This window comes from Carcharhinus amblyrhynchos, chromosome 7 (assembly GCF_965287045.1).
Source record: "Carcharhinus amblyrhynchos chromosome 7, sCarAmb.v2.hapA, whole genome shotgun sequence".
Taxonomy (NCBI): Eukaryota; Metazoa; Chordata; class Chondrichthyes; order Carcharhiniformes; family Carcharhinidae; genus Carcharhinus; species Carcharhinus amblyrhynchos.
In genome coordinates this window covers 12,382,433-12,409,302 of record NC_137330.1, presented here as the reverse complement: position 1 = coordinate 12,409,302, position 26,870 = coordinate 12,382,433, and the positions used below count along the sequence as shown (strand labels likewise).

At 40.3% G+C, this 26,870-nt stretch overlaps 1 protein-coding gene across 3 annotated transcripts in view; it reads right to left on the bottom strand.

Annotated features, from left to right (window-relative positions):
* phf3 (PHD finger protein 3) overlaps window positions 1–26,870 on the bottom strand; it is a 144,797-nt gene that overhangs the window by 92,033 nt on the left and 25,894 nt on the right. For 2 of the 3 annotated variants that reach the window (XM_080191962.1, XM_080191964.1), the window contains 3 exons: window positions 16,912–17,073; window positions 12,446–14,714; window positions 2,765–3,140 (listed from right to left, as the gene is read on the bottom strand). In XM_080191962.1, coding sequence (XP_080048088.1) covers window positions 2,765–3,140; window positions 12,446–14,714; window positions 16,912–17,017 — 2,751 coding nt within the window. In that variant the 5' untranslated portion in view covers window positions 17,018–17,073. Of the gene's footprint in view, window positions 1–2,764; window positions 3,141–12,445; window positions 14,715–16,911; window positions 17,074–22,630; window positions 22,892–26,870 lie in introns of all 3 variants that reach the window. The other variant, XM_080191961.1, reaches the window with a different exon arrangement.

Below are 26,870 nucleotides of genomic sequence, written 5' to 3'. Positions count from 1 at the left end.
TCTGTTTTAAATCTGCCACCACTTCTCCTAAAGCTATGACCTCTTGTACTAGATTGCCCTACAACAGGAAACATCCACTCCACGTCTACTTTGTCAATACCCTTTATCATCTTGCATACTTCAATTAGATCTGCTCTCATTCTTCTAAACTCCAGGGAGTATAGGCCTAAACTGCCCAATCTCTCTTCGTAAAACAAACCCCACATCTCTGGAATCAGTTTAGTGAACCTTCTCTGAATTGCCTCCAACGCAACTACATCCCCTCTCAAGTAAGGGGACCAAAACTGTACACAATGCTCTAAGTGCCATCTCACTAATGCTTTGTACAGTAGAACCAACACTTTACTTTTATATTCTAATCCTTTATCAATAAATATTAAGATTTCATTTGCCTTCCTTATTACCTGCTGTACCCGCACACTAGTTTTCTGCGATTCATGCAAAAGGATACCCAGATCCCTCTGTACCGAAGCACTTGAGTTTCTCTCCATTTAGATAATAATTTGCCTTTTTGCTGACCAAAATGGATAAACTCACATTTATCTACATTAAACTCCATCTGCCAAATTTCATCCCATTCACTTAAACCTATCCACATCATCTTGTAAATTTCTTATTTCATTATTGCAACTTATTATCTCATCTATTTTAGTGCTCTCTGTAAATTTGGCTATGGTACCTACTGTCCCTGCATCTATATAGTCAATAATATAGATTGTAAATTGTTGGGGTTCCGAGGATCGAAACCCCAATAGTTACATCCCGTAAACCAGAAAAAGACCCACTTATCCTGACTCGTTGCTTCCTATTGATTAGCCAATCCTCTATCCAAGCTAATAAATTGCTGTGTGAACAAACTCTTTATGTGGCACCTAATCGAATGCCTTCTAGAAGTCCAGATATACCACAACTACAGGATCCCTTTTATCTACCCAAATAAATTAGTCAAACATAATTTACCCTTATAAAACTGTGCTGACTCTGATGGGGAACATTTTGATTTTCTAAATCTTCTCTTATTGTTTCTAAGTAATGGATTATAACAATTTCTCAATGACAAATTTCTAAGTTTCTGGCTGGCAGCAAGCAGGACAGTTGTAGGCAGCTAGGGAACTGAATAGTTGATGTGTGGTATACATACTCAAAGGCTTAACATAATCGCCTTATGCTTTAAAATAATTAATACCAGACTATCTACGAATAATATTTGTTCAATATTTGCATAAGTTCACTAGGTTCCCTCCATCTCCTCTTGGAACTTTTGCCTAAGTGAGCACTCCATCAATCCTGAACAAGCATTTTGTAGTGAAAAGAATAAGAAGTGCCATTGCTCAACTACTGAGAGACTTGCACTTTTTATAGTCACATCAGAATAGCAGTTTATCTGAACCTACAACAGAATTGCAGTGGACTCTTCTTGGAAGCTTCTGCAGTAATTACATTTTCAAGATCAGATCACAGGTATAGTCTAAAACTAGAGGGGTTAGGTTTAAGTTGAGGGGGGAGAGATATAAAAGGGTTCAGAGGGTCTTTTTTTTAAGCAGAGGGTGATGAGTGTCTGGAACGAGCTGCCAGAGATCGTAGTAGAGGTGGGTACAATTTTGTCTAATGGCTATAAAGGGATGTGGGCCAAATGCAACTGGGACTAGCTTAGCGTTTAAAAAAGAGACGGCATGGACAAACTGGGCCGAACTAACTGTTTCCACGCTGTAAACCTTTATGACTCTATGGCCTCCAAAAGGTGTGCTGTTTTCTACATCAAGACTCCACGAAACACAACTGCCATTTGCTTTTGCAGTGCAAGGGATTGAGCCAAACCTAACTGCGCAGATCATCCTTGGCAATGGGAAATGTATTTGGTGTCAAGCAAAAAAGCTTTGATCAAATCCACTTTAACAGTTAACGCAACCAGCCAAACAGGCAGTCCAACTCCTCAGCTCAACTGCACACAAAGCCAGCCATAACCAAAGTTTAGTTTTAGTGTATTAATAGTTATTCTACCAGGAGAAATGATCATATCCTAGCTATTGCTTTGTGGCTATTTAATGTAGAATATCAAATTCCCTTTATCAATAGTTTTTTTTTAAATTAGAGAATGATTAAGTTTTCATTTATAAAGGCCAGGATAATAGCAACATGAAAACGATTGTCAGCGTCGTGCCTATGGTACATAAGCAATATTATATCCATAATCCAGATCCCATCAATTAATGGGCTACAAACTGTGTGGCGAAACAACTAAACTCATTGCAACATAGGCCATTTTTATGTGAATTGTCGCTGCAACATTTAGTGCTGACTTCAGAACAGTTCAAGTTTGAGTCAAATAGTAACAATGTGGTAAGCTAATATCCAAGATACTTTCAGCATTTGACACAAAAGAAAGGTTTAAAATCAAATTCATTCAAAGAACTTCTATGATGTTAGACCAAGATACAGCAGCTAAACTGAATCACAAGACATACCCACAAACTTATAATTTCCACATATTGTAAAAAGGAAGGAGTTCCTCTCTAATTTAGCTTGAATTGAAAATACAATGTCAGCTTTGAGACCAGTAAAATTCAGGTCTTTAAAAGTATAACAGCATCATTTTTAAAATTAAAGTTACAATGATTTTGTAAAGTCACAATATTAAACAATATGAAGTAAGAAATTCTGAAGTCAAAGATAAAGTTTCAATATACGACAAAAAAAGCATGTGCAACAGCTGCACAAATCCAAAATGAATTTGAACATGATGCACAGATAGAAGACATCTTACCTTTCTTAACATTTTGACCTTGTGTTTCTTATTTGGGAATTGCTCGGTCTTTTCTATTATTTCTGTCTTTGATTTTACGCCAGCAGCATTAGTTGAAGCATTTAGTTCTTCTGAACAAATTATCTTTTCACTTTTTAAATGGGTTGTGTGCTCATGGAATAACTCAGGCTTTGCTTTCTCCATGTCATTTTGCACACACTGATGTTTTATTGTGTGACTATGATTAACCGATGGAGTCTTTTTGTCTTCCACAGCACAACATTTCAAACAAATATATTCTTTGTCCTCTTTCTCCAGTTGTTGGGCTTGGCTGAGTGTCAGTCCAACACACTCTCCATGAAACCAATCATCACATCTTCCACACCCTACCATAAACCTGAACACAAAAAACAAAATCTAGGTCAAAAAGGATGAAAAGATGATTTTAAAAGTTTTTCAAAGCTATTCAAAAAAAAACTAAATTCCAATGCTTGGATTCTCAACTAATAGGAAAGTTTAGTAGGAAAGAACGTTTCCCGATGTGTACTCTGCATTATGGTTGTCACTTGTTTACTGCACTTTGGAGTGAATAGGCTTGCATTTCTACAGCACCTTTCAAAACCTCAAGACATCTTAAAATCAATAATGAATGACTTTTGATGTGAAGTCACGATTATGATGTAAAAATGAACATAGCCAATTTGTGCGTAGCAAGGAACATATGGACAGGAATAGGCCATTCAGCTCTTTGAACCCGCTCCACCATTCAACAAGATCATGGCTGATCCTCAATGCCAATGTCCATGCTAATCCCATATCTTTTAATATTAGTATATAGAAATCTATTTATTTCTGTCTTGAATATTTTCACTGATTGAGCTTCCTGTGATAGAGAATTCCAAAGATTCACCACTCTTGAGGAAAGAAATTCACAGCTGAGTCCTAAACGATTTGCCCCTTTTTCTGAGATTGTGTCACCCTTGTTCTAAGCTCTTAGCAGCAGGAGCCATCTTTTCTGCACAGAACATATTTAGCCCCTGAAGAATTTTGCGTTTCAATGAGCTCACATCTCATTCTTCTAAATGCTAGAGAATACATACTCGGACTTCTCAACCTCCCCTCATAGGGCAATCCCGCCATCCCAGGAATTAGGCTGGAATTAACCTCTGCTGCACTCCTCCTATGACAAGTATATCCTTCTTCAGGTAAGGGGACAAAACTACACATAACACCCCAGGTGCGATTTTACCAAAGTTTATAAAACTGAAGCAAGACATCTTTATTTCTGTACTCAAAACCTTTTGCAACGAAGGCCAACATACCATTTGCCTTCCAAATTGTTTGCTTCACCTGCACATTAGCTTTGAATTACTTGTGCAAGGACAACCAGATCCCTTTGGACATCAACACTTAGCAATTTCTCACCATTTAAGAAATATTCTGCATCCCCATTCCTCCTACCAAAGTGGATAACCTCACTTATCCACATTACCTTCATCTGCCATGTTTCTGCCATTTAAACATACTGAAATTCCCTTTGCATCATCATCATAGCACACATTCCCAAGCAAGGTCCCACAAACAGCAATGTGATGATACGCAGATCATTTGTTTGCAATGTTAATTGAGGGATAAATATTAACATGATCTGTTCTTCAAAATAGTGTCATGGGATCTTTTCCTTCCACCAGAGGGAGTCAATACCTCTGATAGGTCTGGCACCAAATGTCAGCAGAAACTTTGAACTTAATTCTTTGGGCTAAGACTTGAATCCATAACATTCTTATTCGGAGTCAACAGTGCTTCTACTAGTTCAAGTTGGTATTCACTAGAGTTATGCGTTTCTCATTTGCACTCAAATGAAATGTATGTAGAAATACACAAGTTTTTTTATTCATTTACAGGATGTGAACATCATTTCAGAGGGCATTTGGAGTCACATGCAGGCCAGACAAGGTGAGGACCATAGATTTCTTTCCTTAAAGGACATTAGTGAACTTAATTGGCCTTTATAGCAGGGGGATAGAATATAAAAGCAGGGAGGTCTTGCTGCAACTGTACAGGGTACTGGTGAGGCCGCAGCTGAAGTACTGTGTGCAGTTTTGGTCGCCGCACTTGCATATACTGGCCTTGGAGGGAGTGCAGAGAAGGTTCACTAGGCTGATGCCGGAGATGAGGGGGCTAGCCTATGAAGAGAGATTGAATAGACTGGGTCTGTACTCATTACAGTTTAGAAGGCTGAGGGGGGATCTTATAGAGGCGTATAAGATAATGAAGGGGATAGATAGGGTAGAGGTAGAGAGATTCTTCCCGCTTAGAATGGATAGCCGGACGAGAGGGCACAGCCTCAAGGGGGCGGGGGGGGGGTGCAGTTTAGATCGGAGTGGAGGAGGAACTTCTTTACTCAAAGGGTGGTGAATCTCTGGAATTCTCTTGAAGTAGTGGAGGCTACCTCGCTGAACATACTTAAGTCAAGGATAGGCAAGTTTCTGATAGACAGGGGAATTAAGGGTTCTGGGGAGAAATCGGGAAAGTGGAGCTGATTCACTTCAGATCAGCCATGATCTTATTGAATGGCAGGGCAGGCTCGAAGGCCTAGATGGCCTACTCCTGCTCCTATTTCTTATGTTCTTATGTAACTAGATAGGTTTTTAACAACAATTAATAATGGTCATTAGATTTTAATCCCAGGTTTTACTGAATTCAAATTACATCATCTGCTATGGTGAGATTTGAACCAGGGTCCCCCGAACATTACCCTCGGTCTATGGATTACGAATCCAGTGACAATACCACCATGCTACTGCCTGCCCCAAGTTCAAAGCACAATGCAAGTTACAGTATGTCATTTGACAGGTGGCCCTGCTGGTATTTTCTGTACATGCAGATTCTCAATTCTGTGGTCCCAACCACAGTTATCTACCTTGGCCCATATACCTTTCTCCTCCTTCACTAAGTCAATGGAGTCAGAATGCTGACATAGCTTCTGCCTCAAGATGTGAAACTTATAGCCTCAACAGTGTGTAAAGAAATATGCTTTGCTCTCAATTCTAAATCTGCTGCATTTAATTTTGTATACACTGCAGTCAATCTACTGGAAATACGAAGTGTGTAACGACCCTGTCCCATCCTTTTATAGGCTTAAACATAGCTATTAAATTGCGCAATAACTTGGTTGCTTTACTCTAGGGGAAAACATCATGTATTTTTTATTCCTTATTTGAAAATATGTAATTTGGGGTTTGCGGAACCGATGTTCAAATTGAAAACAACAGCATCTAGTTGATGACATGTACCAGACAACCACAGCAGTAACAACAGTAATTTCTGTTAAAATATGTAATCTCCATCCATGGTTTCCAGTTCCGTTGAAGGGTTGTCTGAAACATGAGCTTACTTCTGACTTCATACTGATATTAATTAACCGTTGGGTAAATCAGCATTTTATTTCTTTACTACCATCTATAACAAAGGATTCCACATTCCGATAATTCTTTGCACCAGTACTTTTTCCTCTTCTCTTCCTTTAGGCACCTGGTTTTTAAATGGAGACACCTTTTTGTCTTCATTTTCTTTACCAATGGAAATAATCTAAGTTGACCATGCCCACTGCAACATGTTCAATACTAAAATAATTTCTGGTTAGTGTGAACAGGGATGTGAGGGAGACAAGAGTCTTAAAATGTGGTTAGAGCTGACATTGTAAATGAAGAAAATATTATAGATTAAGAGATCATTTACTTCTTCGCTGCAGTCAAACCTCAATACGCGACTCATTTTCTAGTTGGTCACTTGAGATGTGAAAAAAGGACCATTATCATAGAATCCCCACAGTGCAGAAGAGGCTATTCGGCCTATCAAGTCTGCACCAATTCTCTGACAAGAGTATTTCACATAGGCCCACCCATCTTATTCTATCCCCGTGACCAATCGACCTACCCTGCATATCTTTGGACTTACGTAGCCAGGAATACAGTAAGGTATTACAAGATTTAAATTTTTTATTTCAATAAGTCCAAGAATAAGCGCACACATACCCATTGTAAAACTTGGTTTTACTTGATACAGAAACACGATTAGCAGTTCAGTATTTTATGTTGAAAGATATGCAGGGTAGGTCGATCTTGCAAAAGATATATAAAGCCAAGTTTTGAAATAAAGTAATACGCAACAATTTAAAATTCATACCATTGGGGTGGACAAATGATGTACAGTGACTCTGTACACCACCTGAATCCTCATTCCCAGGAAAATACCTGTGCAGCCTCCGATTTTCTTACCCTCATATAGCTTCTGGACATCGCTTGCTATACCTACCACTGAACTCTGATAACAGTTAATCAATACTCCAAGCTGATTACACCTATCTACATCATTGTGATCCCATCACAGGGCCTTGGTCTTCAATTCTAGACTCCTTCCTAATATTGACCATCTATTTCCTATAGCCTAACTAACTTAAGCTTTCCCTGGATCTATTGTCATGCATCTTTTGGCTGCTGGGAACCTGAGAATACCATCGTATTTCCACTTTTGTTCTACCTTCCTTTATCTCTCCATGATCCCTCTCTCTTATTGCTTCCTTTCGTTTCTTCAACATAGCATTTGTCCTCTCAAATCCTAACCACTATTCTTCAGTACTCCTCGCTATTCCTGTTCTTTTATTGCCCTCCCTTAGATAAGCTCACAACTTCCACTGTGCCTCTTTTGGCAGCCTTCAAAGGGCTCATTGAGGCATTTGGCTGTGGTTCATTACGAGCAGCAATCCCAACTGCCCATGCCACTCTGTCATCTTTTCTGCCCAGTGCTTCTGATCATGCCTAAAGTTGCCAGACTTCTTCCTGTCCTGCCCAAACCTCACACTGCTGAACGTGTGTGACATTGCCTCAACTCGCACAAACCCCACTATCCCCTAGCAACACATCTCCATTTTGAGCATTCATTCACTGTGAACAGGACCCTTGCTACCAATGATTAATTATTGGTGGGAGGGGTGGTGCTCTGTGTGTGTGTGTGTGTGTGTGTGTGTGGTGGTGACACATTCCCGTTTCATGCAGCCTCCCAGCCTGGCTGCATCTTCATCACTTACCATGTCAAGCCTGTCATGGTGGCAAGTGGTGCTCATCACCAGGACAAACCTCTGGCACTTTCTCCCCTTTGAGCATCCCAATTTGTGCCAGACCCCCTCAGCTCTCATTCAAATCTGCCCTTCCCTCAGCCTCAGCACTGTGAATGGCTTCTCATTCTCAATAACAATCAGCATGGTAGCACAGTGGCTAGCACTCCTGCCTCACAATGCCAGGTTCGATTCCTGGCTTGGATCACTGTCTGAGTGAAGTTTGCACATTTTCTCTGTATATGCGTGGGTTTTCTCCGGGTGCTCTGGTTTCCTCCCATATTCTGAAAGAGTGCTGGTTAAGTGTGTTGACCTGAACAGGCTCCAGACTGTGGCGACTAGGGGAATTTCACAGTAGCCTCATTGCAGTGTTAATGTAAGCCTTACTTGAGATTAATAATAAATAAACTTGAAAAACTTTAAACTGCCACACTCCACCTCAACTTATCATGCTCGGAGATCAATACCCTCTTACACTCCATAAGCCTCTCCCTTAATGTAACTCCCCAACCCTAATCCATAGTCATTTGCTTGATCTTGCAAGCCCCACCTTACTGCAGATAAGGCCATCTTTGATCGCTTCCTTGTATTATTGGCCATCCACATTCCCCTTCCCATGCTCGAACCCTATCTTCCCCTGCCCCTCGAAAAACTATCCCCAATTCCTTTTCAACTGTGTTTCCAAAAACCTGTCAAATTTTAGTTTTTCCACAAATTGTGGACATTGCTGACTCGGCCAGCTTTTGTTGTTCATATCAAACTGTCCTTGAGAAGGTGGTCATGAGCCATCTTTAGCCATTGCAGTCCAATTAGTTTAGGTACACCCATAGTACTGAGAGGAAGCCTACGGTCCTCCATTCACAACATTTCTACAACTACTGATTCACTCAATCGCACACTTATCATCCTAGTCCCCAATAAAATCAACTCTGGCTGCTCCCCCTATACAGCCCCCACCTCACTTTGTGAGGTAATTCACTTTGGTAGGAATGACAGATGTGTCGAGTATAGGGCTAACGGGAGGACTCTGAATAGTGTGGATGAACAGAGGGATCTAGGTGTATGTGTACATAGATCCCTGAAAGTAGGGAATCAAGTAGATAAGGTTGTTAAGAAGACATACGGTGTCTTGGCGTTTATTGGTAGGGGGACTGAATTTAGGAGTCGCAGCGTCATGTTGCAACTGTACACAACTCTGGTGCAGCCGCACTTGGAGTATTGTGTGCAGTTCTGGTCCCCACATTATAGGAAGGATGTGGAGGCTTTGGAGAGGGTGCAGAGGAGGTTTACCAGGATGTTGCCTGGTATGGAGGGGAGGTCCTATGAGGAGAGACTGAGGGATTTGGGGTTGTTTTCGCTAGAAAGAAGGCGGCTAAGAGGGGATCTTATTGAAACATATAAGATGATTAGAGGTTTAGATAGGATGGATAGTGATAGCCTTTTTCCTCAGATGGAGAAAGCTAGCACGAGGGGGCATGGCTTTAAATTAAGGGGGGGTAGTTATAGGACGGATGTCAGGGGTAAGTTCTTTACCCAGAGGGTGGTGAGGGATTGGAATGCCCTGCCTGCTGCAGTTGTAAATGCACCCAGTTTGGGGGCGTTTAAGAGATCTGTGGATAGGTTTATGGATGAAAAGGGATTGGTTTAGGTTAGAGGGTCATTTTTTTTTTTAAACTGGTCGGCGCAACATCGTGGGCCGAAGGGCCTGTTCTGCGCCGTAGTGTTCTATGTTCTATCTCCACTCCCTTAAGTCCAAGGTCACAAACCTGAAAGGATATGGTGCATCACTGGTTCGGTCATCCACTACCAGATCTGGGGCTGGACTGCTACAAATTTCCTGCTCTCCTCTGCTTAAACTGCTCACTCTTCCACAGAATGCAAAGTTAATTTTCCCTATTGCAAACCATCTCCTTAATTCTTTTACTGGTCTCCTCCACTCTCGCCTCCAACAATAATTGCAAGGAGTTCATGAACTACTTTGTCACCAGAGTGAGACCATCCAATCAACTGACTCTGCAGCATCCCTTCCATCCACTAGCCTACCTGACCAAACTAGTCTGAAAGTCCCTCCCTGCCCAAGCCCTGAACTCACACCTAGGGCAGCATGGTGGCACAGTGGTTAGCACTGCTGCTTCACAGCATCAGGAACCTGTGTTCAATTCCAGCCATGGGTCATTGTCGGTATGGAGTTTGTACTTTCTCCCCGTCTCTGCGTGGGTTTCCTCCGGGTGCTCCGGTTTCCTCCCACAATCCGAAAATTTGTAGTTTAGGTGGACTGGCCATGCTAAATTGTCCCTTAATGTCTGGGGGATTAACAGGGTAAATAGATGGGGTTATGGGAATAGGGCCTGGGTGGAATTGTAGTCAGTGCAGACTCGATGGGCTAAACGGCCTCCTTCTGACCTGTAGGGATGCTCTGCTATGTTCCCTCACACCCTTTCTGAGCCCATCAGACCCATCTCCTGATCCCTCGACCCTATTCCCACTAAACTCTGACCATCCAAATTCCTCTGCTTGTGCCCTTTTCCGATATTGTAAAAGGTTCTCTCTCTTCAGGTATTGTACTTCACTCCTTCACATCTGCCATCATTTCACTCCTCTAAAAAAAACCTGGACTTCAGCATTTTTGCAAACTATCACCCGACCTCCATTCTCCTTTTCCTCTCTAAGTCCGTGAACACGTTGTTGCCTTTCAAATTCATTCCCGCCTTTCCTGGAAATCCATGTTTGAATCCTTCGTATCATGCCTCTGCTCTACAACACTGCCAAAACTGATCTTATCAGAGTCACAAATGACATCCAGTGTGACTGTGATAAAGATAAACTTTTCCTCCTTTCTCTACTCAAATTTTCTTCAGACTTTGACACTGTTGCTTACACCATCCTCCTCCAATGCCTCTCTATCGTCAGCTGCGTAGGACTACACTCAGTTGCTTCCATTCTTATCCAACTAATCACAGCAAGGCTGTAATTTGCAATGCTTTCTTCTTTTGCTCACACACCATCAACTCTGGTGTTCCCCCACAGATCTATCTTTTGCCTCCTATTATTTCACACCCACATGCTGCTCTTCGGTGACGTTGTCCAAAAACAGTGTTTTCACACATAAGCTGACAACCCCTATCTCTAGCTCACCGCCGTCTCTCTCTTGAAAACTTCACTGTTGCTCAATTATCGTGCGATTTGTTCATCATCCGATGTTGGATAAGCAATTTCCTCCAATTAAATACCAGGAAGACTGAAGTTAGTCTTGGGTCCTTGCTCCAAACTCCATTTTCTAGCCACCTCTCCCCAGCAACTATCTAAGACCAAACCAAACTGTTCACAACTTCAGTGTCATGTTTTATCCTGAGATGAGGGTGGCACGGTAGCACAGTGGTTAGCACTGCTGCTTCACAGCTCCAGTGTCCTGGGTTCGATGCTCAGGTCACTGTCTGTGTGGAGTTTGCACATTCTCCTCGTGTCTGTGGGTCTCCTACGGGTACTCCGCTTTCCTCCCACAGTCCAAAGATGTGCGGGTTAGGTTGATTGGCCATGCTAAGAAATTGCCCCTTAGTGTCCAGGGTTGCGTAGATTAGAGGGATTAGTGGGTATAATATATGGGGGTAAGGCTTGGGTGGGATTGTGTTCGGTGCAGACTCGATGGACCGAAGGGCCTCTTTCTGCACTGTAGGTTCTATGATTTTATGAGTTTCTAATCGCATACATATCCCATCACTAATACTGTCCCACATCATCTGCTGCAGCAACCCTCAATTACCTTTAGGCTTGGCCAATCCAACACATTCCTAGTTGATCTTCCATGTTCTACCCTACATGGATTCAGTTTATGCAAAATCTGCCGCCGTGCCTAAGCTTACATCAAATCCCGTTTACCTATCTGCCCCGTACACACTGATTTACATTGCCACCCAGTAAAGCAGGGTCTCGATATTATAATTCTCATCCTTATTTTTAAATTTTGCCATAACCTTGCCCCTCTCTGTCCTTGATTTTTCTAGCCTCACAATATCTATGCTCATTTAATTCTGACCTCTTGAACAACCCCAATTTTAATCACTCCACCATTAGTGGCCACACCTTCACTTGCTTATGCCTAGTTTTAGAATTCCTTCCCTACACTGCCTTACTTTAAAGCAAACTTCTTTGACCAAGCTTTTGGTTATTTGACCAAATGTCTCTTTACGTGGTTGGGGGCCACATTTTGTTTCATATTGCTCCCATGAAGCCTTGGAACTTTTCATTACATTAAAGACACTAAAAATGTCACCAGTGGCCACAGGGATCATTAAATACCTACATGCAGAGCTACTCAAGAATAGTGAATTGATCAGTCTCGTTAGCTACGTAATGTAACTTTAGATATTAACTGTTCAGTTGCCAGTGACGTAAAAATTGTCACTACATTTGACCAAGCCAGGCGAAAGCTTTCAGGACAGAGATGCTTTAAAAGAAAAGTTGCCACTTTAATTATCAGAGACCAAGGAAATACTTTAAACATTATTATTTCCTTCTCATTTTAATTTTTACAAATAACTTAGAACGTGAGAAGACATGTGCAGGGTTTTGGTTACACAAGAGCTCACCTGCTGTTATGTGGTTTCTTACAAAAACCACACAGTCTTTTGGGGTCCCATAAATCCGAAGTAGCAACAGGCGCAGAGTGGTCCAGATCAGGTTCCTCCTTTTTAACCACAGGTAAATTATCTGGGATAAATAATGGTGGTTCATCCAATGAGAGACTTTTGCTGCTTCTCCTCTGCCGTGGAAGAATACCCTTCTCACTTTTTCTAACTTTCAATTTATCTTTATCATCTTCATTAGAGTGCTCTGCAATCCTCCCTTTGTCTTTTTCCTTCATATTGTCCACTTGTTGGGAAACTAGTTTGCCTGTTGAAGGGACAGGTTTGTGGCCAAAGCGAGTCGCCTGTTTTGCAGGCAATTCACTCAATTTTGAAGCAGAATTAGAAGTATGCTTAGATGTCTGCACTGTTTTCTTTGACTTATGCCCTGCAGGAGCCATTGAAGCTAACCTATTCGTTATCTGCATTTTTGCTGGAGAAACAGGAGACACCTTGTTAAAATGTTGCTTTTGTGCTTGGTCAATTTTCAATTTAGCATCCTGTCCAACCTGTGTTTTCAAGCACTTAACAATCTTGTGGGAATGATGTTCATCTGGGTCCACTGCCTTCCGTTTACTGGCTAATGGTGAAGTATGTGACTTAGATTGTTTAAGTGTTTCAGAGGACTGAATATCCAACTTAGCTTTTTTCCTATTTGAGGGAAGGAAATTTTCAGGCTGCTCTGGTTTTGGATTTTGTGCAAGTTTATGCTGGGGTTTCAATGCTGACTTCTCATGTTTTGAAGCCTGGCTCTTGGACACCACAGCATCAATTTGCTTTTCAGGGACAATTTCCTCATGATCTGTATGCTCAGAAAGGTCCTGCATTTCTTCTTTGCTGGAACCCAGCTGTTGCTCACTTGAATTATTCTGCACATTTATATCATCCTGTTTCTTGCATGCCACAGGATCACTAGAATCATCAGCTTTTTCAGATTCATTTATATCTTTGGCAACTACTTTTGAAGAAATGGGAATTTCTACTTCAGATTTGCCCTGTTGTGCTACATTTTCAGGCTCTGGTAAAACTGTGACCTCAGCTTCAAGCTGAACTGTCTTATTATTCCCAGCATCTTCAATTAGCTCAGAAGTGTCTGAAATATTCTCTTTTATAGGACTGCTAGCATCGTTATGTGTGGTTTCTTTATTTGACTGCATGTCAAGCCCTTCTTTTGCTTCTACATAATTTACAGAAGTATTTAATTCAGAGGGTATTGGAAATTCTTCATCCAATGGCCTTTGCAGATTTTCTTCTAGTTTTGGCTGAGAGTCTTCCACCTTGTTTATATGTGATGTGGTTTCTGTACTTGGTACACCAGGATCCAACTCAACTGGCTTTTCTTTCTGTTCATTAATAATGTTAGCATCCACAATTGCAATTCTTTCATTCAGTTGTATATTCTGTTCTTTTGCTACATTCTCCTTTAATTCCTCTTCAACTGCATTGGTATTCCCAAGAGGAAGTTCACATACATTTTTGTGAGGATCAACACCTATCGTTATAGTATCTTCAGCCACTCCATCTGAATTTGCACCAATTAATGATTCTGCAGAACGTTGTGATTCCAGTGCAGACTTAACTGGACTGCGGTCCGTGACTGCTGCTTGCTCATTGCCACAATCCACAATTTTTTGCACATCAACGTTTTCGGCTGTAGACATCTGAGTACTTTCAGTTAACAATTTTGCTGAACATTGTGATTTCAATGTTGGTTCAACTGGATTTTGGCTGAGTGATATAACTTGCACCTCTACACAATGGAGATCATTTGCATCGTCCACTACTGCATCTGGAGGGACCTTTTCTGTCCCCACAGCAATTAACTGTTCTCTAGAACACTGCAATTCTGATGTAGACTCAATGGCTTTCGGCTCCACTGATTCTACCATAGTAGATTCATGATTTCCACAAGTTAGTTCAAGTGTACGTTCAGGTTTGATGCATGTTTCCATTGATTTCAGTTCAGGGCTTTTTGAATCTACAGGTTCAGACTGTACAATATCACAAGGAGTTTCTGCACTGCTTTGTGCAGTTTCTGATACATTCTGTTGTTGCTGTGCTTTACCCTTTCCGCCAGGTTTTTGTGGGCTTTGTTTCTCATGCCTATCTAGCAGTTTTGCTGAACTTGTTCCAATTGCGACATATTTTACCTGCTCCTTCCTTTTTGCAAGAGCCAAATTTGTTGGACTGGGTCGTTTGGCTATGGTACTGTTGCGTAGACTTCGAATTGGTTCTTCAAAAGAAAGAAAGAATCATTATCAATAACTTCAAACATATGTATTTTAGATTTAAACATCCAACACTGGTATTTCAAAATGCTACAAACATCTTGTTTATATTTTCAAAAATCATTGGACCTTACAGCACAAGAAGCCACTCAGTTTATACCAGGTAAACAAATTCTATTTGTATTACCTCAAGTCTTTTAAAGTGAGATGATATTTTACACCAGAATTCATGAATTGGCACACAAGACTTAATTTACATTTTCTATTAAATCAATTACTCGAAATTAAATGTAACCTGTCCAAAGAAAAGCAGTTCCAACTTCATTCTGCAAGGGTTATGAGCTCCAGGTTTTCCACTAAGCACAAACCCTTTAATTTTTTTTCAGATTAACAGATCTTCATGCCTCTGGCACTTTAGAATTAATCTTACCCCTTGAAAATACTACAACTTCAAAATAACCATTCCAGCAGCCCTTTATTTTAAACCACAGAGCACCCATTTAAAGGTTTAATATCAGTCATATTAGTTAAATAAACATTACTATAAAAATAAGCATTTTTTTCTAGATGTACAATTTACATTTTTGAGTGCCTCCCAATATATCAGTACATAACCCTAACAGCAGATGAGGCATACAGTCCATCTAGTAGGCACTCAAATTTTTGATAGTTATTACATGCTTAGTTTGTTGATGTCAGCTAAACAGTGAAAATAAATGTCACATTAAGAAGGGGAAGTAAAATTGGACAGGATGCCCATTTCTGATCACTAACCACTGTGCAAGCGAGCTGAAAGCAGATGGCTGCTAAATGAGAACATGATCAGGCTCAGCACTAGTAAATCTTGTGACCAAATACCCTGCAGACAGTCAACACTGAAGCTCAGTCTGGACTTTAAAGGTGGCCACTTGGGCAGGGTCTCAGATGGAAGAGGGTCCACATTTCAGCAATTTCAAGACGGTAGAAAGTTAGCAAGAAAAATGTGTGGCAATTTAAGATAAAATACAAAACCAATGGTTTTAGATGATTTAACACAGATGTAAAATTAAAGGAAGTCTTTTAAATTGAGATAGATAATCCTGTAACTTAAAACCTAGCAAGAAAAATGTCGCCGCACTCAATTTCTGCTAAAGCTTAAGTAAGCCAGCAACAGTGGTCTGTGAGACACATACTCAATAATAAATACATCTCAGAACACTTGACTGTGCAGAGAAGGGAAAAAAATTGTAGATAGAACATTAGGCAATAGGAGTAAAAAGAAAAGTGTTGAGATGACGTGAAAACAGAAAAAGGGGTGGGCACAATGATTTAGGGAGAGAGTTCCAGAAAATAGGACACAGTGAATAATCTGACAAAAGCTAACCAAACTGAAATGTTAATTATGTTTCTCTCCACAAACGCTGTCTAACTTGCTGAGTACCACAGCATGTTCTGTTTTTATTTCAGATTTCTAGCATCTTTATCATTTTGCTTTTCCACTGGTCAAAACGGAATGGAGAGAATGCCTTCATATTGTTCACCAAGAGCAAATACGACAATAAAGCGTGTAGACAACGGGAACAAAAGAAGTCAAATGTTACAAGTAATGGGAATGAGGGGGATTTCTTTTTGTTTTTATTCCAATTCAATCAAATCAAGTCAAATTCAGAGTCTCAACAAGTTGAGACATTCCCAATCCAACCTAACAAGACAGGGCTCTCACCTCCTGTCTTGGGCTTGATCTATATGATCCAAGCTGATTGAAGTAGCCATAGCTCCTCCTCCAAGGCTTGATCTCATTTGCATCTTAGCCAAAAGGCCGCAATGCCGCTTTTAAAAATTGCTTCAAATGAAGCAGAAGTGTAACCTAATGACTTCACCCAAGCACAGCATGTCAATACTACACTTGATCTTACAGGGATACATGAGGTTAGAGGTAAGGAAAAAACAAAACTCCAATTAGTGTAAAATAGACTGCATAAGTCAATCTTCAACATTAAACATAAAACAGACCTAAAGAACAACAACATTAACCAAAAAATGTTGCATAAAGTAGAAAACAGAAACATGCACATACAATATTATTACTTAAAATGCTAAAGTACAATTTAATTTACAAATTTAAATGTTTGGCCAGATCCAAAGTTTTACAGATGTTGCATTTTAAGACGAGCAAACTTGATAAAAGGAGAAAATCCAGAAATATATGTTATGGCATCTTACCCTGGGCTAACAAACGTGGAGATTTGCGAGGTGACTGCACAGCAGGTTTTTGAGATTTTCCCTTTGCTTTTCTGCTGGATAATTCTGACAAATCTTCTTCCTCCATCGTGTCAAGGTCACTTTCCTTTATGTCGCACTCATCAGTGAGCTCAAGTTTGGCAACTGGAAAAATAAAAAGAAGATCTCAGACAGTTGCAAGTATAACAGTCATTCTAAAGCTAGCCTTTCTACATTTACAACTGAAGGCAGCAATCTATGATCGGCAACAAAATAGCAGCATGCACGTTAAAAAATGTGTATGTATTCGGTATTTTATTTCACAAACTAATCTTACAGAAGAGGCAATTTTATAGGTTACACAGTGACACACCATAAATGCCAGCTGAAATCCTGAAACCGTATTAAGCTCCACCATTTACTACCATTAAAAGCCACAGTCTCTACTGAACTGGTGCAAAATGCTTTGCTGTTTTTGAAAGGGAGTTAACTACCAATAATCTGTATTTTAAAACTTGATATCTGCATGCACTGCAAGTCTATAAAGTTATTATAGGGAGATCTTTGTGACTCATCAGCTTTACCATTATACATTCTTGTTTCTAAATTTCTAACAGGAAATGCATATGTAAACTTTCCTCACTAAAATCACATCCCCCTGCTAATGGTACTGCTAAGCACTTATTTTATAGCTCCCAGCTCCTCAGTCTGTACTATAGAGAAACTCTTTGCTCAAGCCAGCTCCACAGCTTCCCTAATGGCCAATTTTATCATCTAATCATATTTTAAGATTATAATATTATATAAATGACAGAATGCATGATGTTAAAATCAGGACAGAATTACATTTGTACTCCTTGATTCAACTGTCCCCTGCCTCTAGCCCAAAAGCGGTGTTGGACTGGAGTAGGCATAGTAAGAAGTCTCACAACAGCAGGTTCAAGTCCAACAGATTCATTTGGAAGCAAGAGCTTTCGGAGCTTTCAGGTGAATGACTCAGCCGGGCAGTGCTCCGAAAGCTTGTGCTATCAAATAAACCTGTTGGACTTGAACCTGGTGTTGTGAGGCTTCTTACTGTACCTCTAACCCCAATTCACCTGAAGAATGTATTTGGTCTTGACTCAACATACATCATCATAGGAGACCTAATAGTTACTACTGTCCATTACTATGTTTTTTAGCAAGAATTGTCAATCATAAACAGCAAGAATGTAAACTTCCAGATGCAACAAAAGAAGTTTGACACAAGCTGCTACCCATGATATCATGTTCTGAATCTTATCATATTGCTGGGGTTATACAATGCATGGAGTCTGGAAGCAGACATATTGCATAAGTTGTAAAATACATTAGCACACAGAGACCGGCACACCGGGAAATGCCCACACATTCCTAATTGTAACATCAGGAATTATAGTGCAGCACCTACATAATTCACCTTACCTCTCAGCTGCAACGTCTATGATAATGGTGACTTTATTGACAAATAAACGAAACAGGTAATAAATGGATCACAATCAGAACGGAATATAAGGAATACACATGACATCCCTGGCAAAATTCCAACAGAGCTATGTTGGACAAGAGTAGCTGGAGTTTAAGAATAGAAACAATGCCCTTTCTAGTTGATGTGACACAGTGAAGCTGTTGATGCCTCCTGGCCCAACCACAAGATTGCAATATCTCTGCTTCCGAAAACAAAAGAAATTCCTCCTATCATTCACAAACTCCCATGTTCTCAGCAAAGTTACAAACTGCCAGTCTGCCAATGGAAAACAAATGTCTAGGTCAAGGCCGTAACTCAGAGCAACAGTGCAGAGATACAACACCCCAAAGTCCTAACAGATGTCCATTCTTTTATTGGCTCAGCAACAGTTTTTAACTCCAAGCTTATTCAATTTTTTTTCAATTTTTCTGCTCCACTTTGCCAGCAGCCCCAGTCCAGTCTGGGTTGTGGTACAGTTCCACAGCTGTCAACTCTTAGATACCTAACTGACTATTATTTACAACACACTCAATTAAATGGGGGAAGTCAGAGCTAAAGCACAATTTTGCCTTACCACCAGAATTCAAGTTTGTACACTTTCCAGGAATCGGGCATAGGAATCATGGTTGATTTCTCTTCCCTTCCCAGATGTACAGACTAGGTCAAGTATAATGCCACATTACTGTCACTCAAGTTGAAATCAGCTAACTCAGCAGTGACTCTGGCACCTCCTGGTTTGTCGGACTCAATTATCTACTGTGCCGCTGAAATCATCACCCCCCACCCCCCCCCGCCAAGAATCAGGGTAACTTGAAAGTTTGTTTCCTCAAAATCTAATGCCTGTTGATAAACACTATTGTTGAGTTACTGTTTATGTATTATTGGAGGATTGCAGTTGTAAGGATATTTACAATGAAGTTAAACTGTTGCTCCACATGCAGCAGCTGAGAAAAGTGAAATCTCCAAAAAAGTTGTGGTAATGCACAAAATTCTCAATTTTAAACATTTACTACAGTCAGCAACCCCATCTTCAAAAGAAACACAGAATGTGAACAATTCTTATTTTATAGAGTTTAAAAAATTAGACTGGGGAAAAGCATTTTAAGATGTGCTAGCTGTCATTTTTCCTTAAAGATAATCAAGTTCCTCCCTTATCTATAAATAACACCTTTAAAAAAATTTCTACCAACTTCAATGCACTTCATAAATGTGTCCAGAATCAGGAAATTCAATCATATACAGAGTAGAAAGAGGTCTTTTAACCATTGAGCCTGCACAGACAACATTCCCAACCAGGCCCTATCGCTGTAATCCCAAATATTTATCCTGCTAATCTTTCTGAAACAAGGCGCAATTTAACATGGCCAATCAACTTGACCCACACACCTCTGGACAAGAAACAGCAACATTAAAAGCACTAGCCAACACTTTGAAACTGTTCAAAAATGAATTCTACATTAAATGCGTCTTCTTAATATTGGTTATAATGTATATTAACTCTATTATACACATAGTGGCATACTTTATTTGCTGTATTATTCAAAATATTTCCCTTTAAAATTGCTAAATTATAAGTTTCCAGCAATTGGAAAAATGACTGTTGAATGGAATAAAACTAAATGTTGGCATGGCTAATGAGTTACATCAAGAAAATATTTCAACCTAATTATGGACACACATACTTCGAAGAAAGATTAAATAATTATACAAGCTATCCTTACATTGTAATTCTGAATTCAACTAGAAGACTAACATGATTTTGTTACTGTCAGACATGTGTTACATAATTCCAATGCAACATCTTTTCTCCTGCTCTAATTCAAATAACTGATCTATGTGATTGTTTCCCCCCCCAGACTTACTCACATGATATTAATTTCAACTCAGCTTTAGTAGGAGTCATTCAATTAAATATCATAACTGTTCAATTCAAAGTCACCTTAGACATAGTATAGTATTAACTCCAACATACATTGGCATGATCTAGAAGTTCGGCCTTGGATGACTCTGTGGAATTTGTAAGTTCTCCCCGTGTTTGCATGGGTTTCCTCTGGGTGCTCACGTTTCCTCTCACACTCCAAAGATGTGTGGGTTAGATGGATTAGCCCTTAGTATCCCAAGAGATGTAGGTTAGATTGATTAGCCATAATAACTGTGTGGGGTTATGGGGATGGGGCGAGAGAGAGAGCCTGGGTAAGATACTCAATCAAAAAGTCAGTCTTTCTGCATTGCAGGATTCTATGATCCATTAATTGGCCACGTGGTTGCTGATGAAAAGGGGAAACTGTAGACTGCAGGAAGATATCAATGGACTGGTCAGGTGGGCAAAGAAGTGACAAATGGAATTTAACCTGGAGAAGTGTGGGGTGCTGCATTGGGAAGATCAAACCAGGCAAAGAATAAACATTAATTCGAGGGTTCTGAGAGGTGTAGAGGGAGTGAAGAAGCATGTCCACAGATCCCTGAAGATAGCAAGTCGATAAGGTGATTCAGAAGGCATGTGGAATATTTCCTGTTATTAACCAAGATATAGAATATAAGGTCAGGGGAGTTATGCGGGAATACTAGTTTGGCCACAACTTGAGTTGTGTGCACAGTTCATTACAGAATTGATGTAAAAGCATTCAAATGGGTATAGAGGAGATTGATAAGGATGCTGCCAGGATTGAAAAATTGTAGCTATGCAGAAAGGTTGGAAAGGCTGTGGTTATTTCCTTTGAACAGAGGAGTCTGAGGGGAGATTTAATTGAGCAGAACAAGGTTGTGAGGGGCCTAAAAAGAGAAGGACCTGTTTCTCTTAGCAGATGTTAGTGATTAGGGGACATAGATTTAAAGCAAATGTCAAAAAGATTAGAGAAGAGATTAGGATTCTTTTTTCCCTCCCAGAGGGTGGGTGGGGCTAGATCTCTCTGCCTGAAAGGACACTAGAGACCAATAGCTTTTATTGGTAGAGGGATTGAATTTCAGAGCCGTGAGGTCATGTTGCAACTGTACAAAACTCTGGTGCGGCCGCACTTGGAGTATTGCGTACAGTTCTGGTTGCCACATTATGAGGAGGATTGGAAAGGGTGCAGAGGTGGTTTACCAGGATGTTGCCTGGTATGGTGGGAAGGCCTTACGAGGAAAGGCTGAGGGACTTGAGGTTATTTTCATTGGAGAGAAGGAGGTTAAGAGGTGACCTAATTGAGGCATACAAGATGATCAGAGGGTTAGATAGCATGGATAGTGACAGCCTTTTTCCTCAGATGGTGATGGCTAACACAAGGGGACATAGCTTTAAATTAAGGGGTATTAATTATAGGATGGATGTCAGAGGTAGGTTCTTTACTCAGAGGGTAGTAAGGGCATGGAATGCCCTGCCGGCAGCATTTGTGGACTCGCCAACTTTAAGGGCGTTCAAATGGTCAGTGGATAGGCATATGGATAACATTGGAATAGTTTAGGTTACAGGGTCATTAGACTGGTTCCACTGGTCACTGCAACATCGAGGGCCGAAGGGCCTGTACTGCGCTGTAATGTTCTATGTTCTAAAACCCTCAACTCATTTAAAAGACATCTGGATATGCACATGAAGTGCCCTAACTACTAGGGCTACAGAACAAATACTAAAAACTGAGATTAGGCTTAATGGTTCATCTTTCAGTCCATATAGAGCTGATGGGCACATGGCCCCCTTCTGTACCGTAAATCTTTCCACAGTTTCTGAATTTTCTAAATAACTGAGTGGGGAGAATGTCCAGGGATGTGGGGAGAGGGCAGGGGAGTGGCAATTTGTGAGTAACTCCTTAAAACAGCTGGCACAGACACTATCAGTCAAATAATTTTCATTACTCTAACGATTCTATACGTCAAGGGATGAACAACATAAAATTGGAAATGAACTTCAATATGCCAACATAATAATAATGTAACAACATGGTTCTCCCAACATACCTGCTGGCTATATAATAGGAGTCCCCTGTTCTTGCATGCATCTATGCTGTTTTGTTTAAATCTCAGAATATAAACAGATTTTTCCCAATGCAAAATCAGTTATATAATCTCTTGAAAATTCAAGAGGTACCTTCAGAGATTTTGGCATTGTGCAAGTGGCATTGTGTAACAGCAGACTTGGAGGAAAGGGTGTGGGGAGAAGTGGGAGAAAACCCTATCCACCCATTCACACAAATACTAAATGGCCACACTAGCCCACACTGCTTCTGCAGGCACTGCAGCCAAAAAGTAATTTAGACCTACCTGTTGAGCAAGTTAGCTGAAAGTTGCCATCTTCATTATCTGAAAAGGGCAGGCTGAACTGTGCACTAGCAGATCCTAGCATAGGATCTTTGTCACTCAGCATGTTTCTTAAAGAACCTCCCAGGATGTCTGGTTCTGTGCCACAATCACAAACTTCACTTTCTAAGTCTGGCTCTAAAATCAGACTGTCATCCAAGTGGTCGGTGGCTATCAAGGGATTAAATATATCAACAATATCCATGAAGACATCCACTCGGACTCCTGCACAGATAAAAAGCATGACATATTTCAGATATTAATTGCAGTGCATTCCTAGATCCTCTAACAGGGTTCAACAGTTTCACTAGATTTATACTCAACAGCAAGTTTTCTTTACTAGGATATGGCAAAACAAAGTCTGAAAAGTAAGACAACATAAAAGTTGAATAATGGAAGCCTATCATTAATTTAGCAACCTTATTATCCATTTTATATGGAATTGAAGGACTCGTAATAGTAAATAAATATTGGTGGTCAGAAGCCACTGAGCTAAACTCACTTTTCCAGAAGCAGCTGCCCTTGGAGTGATTCTCCACGTCATTTTCACCTCCAATTTTCCTTTCCTTGTTTCAATTAATCTACACATCCTAACCACTCAAAGTGGCAACAATGCAACATCTTCCTAAATACATCTCTTGAGCTGGCCTTTAGTGCATAACAGGGGTTTCCGTCAACTATTTACCAACTTCCTGGGGCAGGGGGAAAAAAAATAACTTGCCTCCTGTTCTAAGGCAGGAAATTCTGCAGTAATAAATAGTATCTAGATTTCGTTTAGAAAGGGTTCAAGCATTGCAAAAGATTCTACTGGTTCAATGGACTTACATAACAAGTAGCTGAGCCATACAGACAACATGATGGCACAGATATAATGCTTCATTGGGCAAATAATGTGGTCAAAAGAGGGAATGGTTCCCACTTATCATTATCTAGCGACCTCTGCTATTGCTGAGAACACAGATGTCAAGTGGATGTAGCTTTCACAGCCTATCAACACACTTACACTCAGCATCAAGCTGCTCATGTAAATAATAGAAAATTAAGGAACATATATAAAAGGAAACAGTTACACATGAACTGTACACCAGGGTCAAAGTCAGTGAAAACACTACAATGGAAATTGGGAATATGAGAAAAACAAACAGGAATTTAAATACGCAGAAAGGACTGAAAATAGAGATATGTTTTATTTGTTTCTAAAACAAATTGCACTGTTTTGCCATACATAAAATTTGTTAACTTCAGGCATGTAAATTACGAAGTGTGTTAAATATAATTTCCCTGCTTCTCCCTTTCGGTCAACAGATGTGGTTTGGCAAATATGCATGAAAATCTAAATAGCAAATAAATAGAACAGCTAACATTACTACTGGAAATAGCTTAAGAATAACTTCACTGGATTCAAGTTACATCAACGGCACATCACTTCTATAGATCTGGGGTTGGACAAATGCATACAGCACGGTCACCATCAAACAGAACTCAATATTTCACAAAAATGTGTAAGAAAGTTATTGAAATGTTAATTTAACTCATTGGCAGATGGAAGGTAGCCTGAAAGCACATGCAAGAATTTAAAAATGACTAAAGGAAAACATCTGAATCTACTACAATGCACAGGTGTTGTTCAATAAGTAAAAATATTTAGACAATAAAATAACTACACCTTAAGCTAAGATGGCATTACAGGTTTTCACAGATGTCCAAATTAAATGTGTATTTTGTTAGGTCAAATTTAGAACCATGTGTGTTTTGAAGGCCCAAGAAAAACATGCATTCGCTCCAATCCACAGACTCCAAAAGTATACAGCAATTTAGACAAAAGTAGCTAACTGTTCCGCACCCCTCAACGCCTAGCAACAATTCCTCTTTTTTAAAAAATTGCTTAAACTGGTGGTTTAGTCAATAGCAATTAAATCCAATCTACCCTGATGCCATTGCTAACTTTTAGCTCTGGCATATGCCTGATTCTTCAAGTTCAGCCGAGCCAGACATTTTACCAATTTAAATGCAGCTGGATTGAAAACAAATGCAAATCCAAACTCTCCTCACTCCCCTGGCCCAAAATATCCCATAATATTTCCAACCAAGCACCTCAGAATCATAGAACCATAGAAATCCTACCGTGCAAAAGGAGGCCATTTGACCCATCAAATCTGCACCGACACAGTACCACCCAGGCCCTATTCTCACAACCCCATGCGTTTACCCTAGCTAGTCCTCTGACACTAAGAGGCAATTTAGCATGGCCAATCCACCTAGCCTGCACGTCTTTGGACTGTGGGTGGAAAGCGGAGCACTTGGCGGAAACTCATGCAGGCACAGGGAGAACGTGCAAACTCCACACAGACAGTGACCCAAGCTGGGAATCAAACCTGGGTCCTCGGTGCTGTGGGACAGCAGTGTTAACTATTGTGCCGGCCCACCACATTGCTGCTGATCTTATTATATATTTCTCAGGTTATACCCATTAATATTTCTGGTTTATGCCAAAAAACAAAATTCACACTAGGGCAGCCAGGGACTCTGCAGTGAAAGACCTTATTTGCAGGTAGCAAGGTTTCCTAGTTTAATTACTTCTCATTTCAACAATCACTTAATATACGCATATTCCAGACAAGGTACGATTTTTTATCCTTTCATGGGATAGAAGCATCATTGGCAAGGCCAGCATTTGTTGCTCTTCAGCCTTAAGCTGCTGCAGTCCCTCTAGTATCAATTTTTCTGTTGCAGTTCGGTCTTGCAGGACTATTTCAGAGGGCAGATCAGAGTCACATGTCAGCCAGACCAGTTAAGGATGGCAGATTCCCATCCCTATTAGGCAACATGTTATGGAACCAGATGGATTTCTATGGCAATCTGATAGTTTCATAGTCACTATTATGGAGGCCCAGCTTCAGTAATCCAGTTCTGGTTCCATGCCAAAATGTTCACTGCTTGGCGACACGATGGCACAGTGGCTAGCATTATTGCCTCACAGCGCCAGGAACCTGGGTTCAATTCTCAGTTGGGTCACTGTCTGTGTGGAGTCTGCACATTCTCCCCGTGTCTGTGTGGGTTTCCTCCAGGTGCTCTGGTTTCCTCCCACAGTCTGAAAGACGTGCTGGTTAAGTGCATTGACCTGAACAGGTGTCGGAGTGTGGCAACAGGGGAATGTCACAATAACTTCACTGCAGTATTAATGTAAGCTTTATTTGTGACTAATAAACTTTTTAAAAAGCTTTAACCTTAAAGATCCAAACTCTTAAATTTTGAGCCTATATTGCTTTATACTCAAGTTTTATAAGATCAGTTATCAGAAGCACTTACAGAATAGAATCATAGAATCCTGCAGTGCAGCAGGCGGCCATCTGGCCCATCGAGCCCGCACTGCCAACCATCCCACCCAGGCCTCATTATTATTATCATTAGCTTAAGGGTCAATAAACTTATAGAATAGTTGACACAATAAACAGTATGTTTGATGCCTATTCTGCACTGTTAAATCTCAGAAACCTTACAATTATCTTGTGTTCTCAGGAGAAATGCACACTAGAGATCACAGCTCCACACAATATTCAGCCACCATTGTAAGTATGCATACATTGGAAGGGGAATTTGTGAAGAAGATTCAGCCTAACCTTGGCACTCCTGCAACTGCAGTGTTTCACTGAATGACAACCACACAGCATCTAGACCCACACTCTAAAATGAACTGCTGGATGCCTTATGAGAAGACTCAGTAGCTGCAGAGTCATAATAATCTGAGTCACTCCAAGAAATAAACAGAGAAGAGTCTAATAGCAAGTGTCGGCACAAGTGTACTCTAACTCAGCACAACCTAATTAATAGAAGTGGAAAAAGTCATGGGAATAAAGATAGAATTCTCCTTTGAACTGGGGCTCTGATCCAGTAGTTGAGAAGTCAAGAATGAGCTGTAATACACAATCAAATGCACAAAGCTTAGAATAAGAAACAGGAGAAAGTTGTTCAGAGCTGAGAATGTGGAGCTGTCTGGAGAATTAGTGTTGAACCAGTAACCATAAACATCCAAAATTAGACTGATAGGTGAATGAAAGAAACCTGATGAAGGAGTGTGGGAATGTGTGGACTGTTTCCTTGCTAAGGATAAACAGCAACACTGACTGCTTGAGCCAAATGGTCCATTTTGATGTTGTAATTTCTAACCAATAATTTTTCCCTTTATTTTAGGTACAAGTAGTCT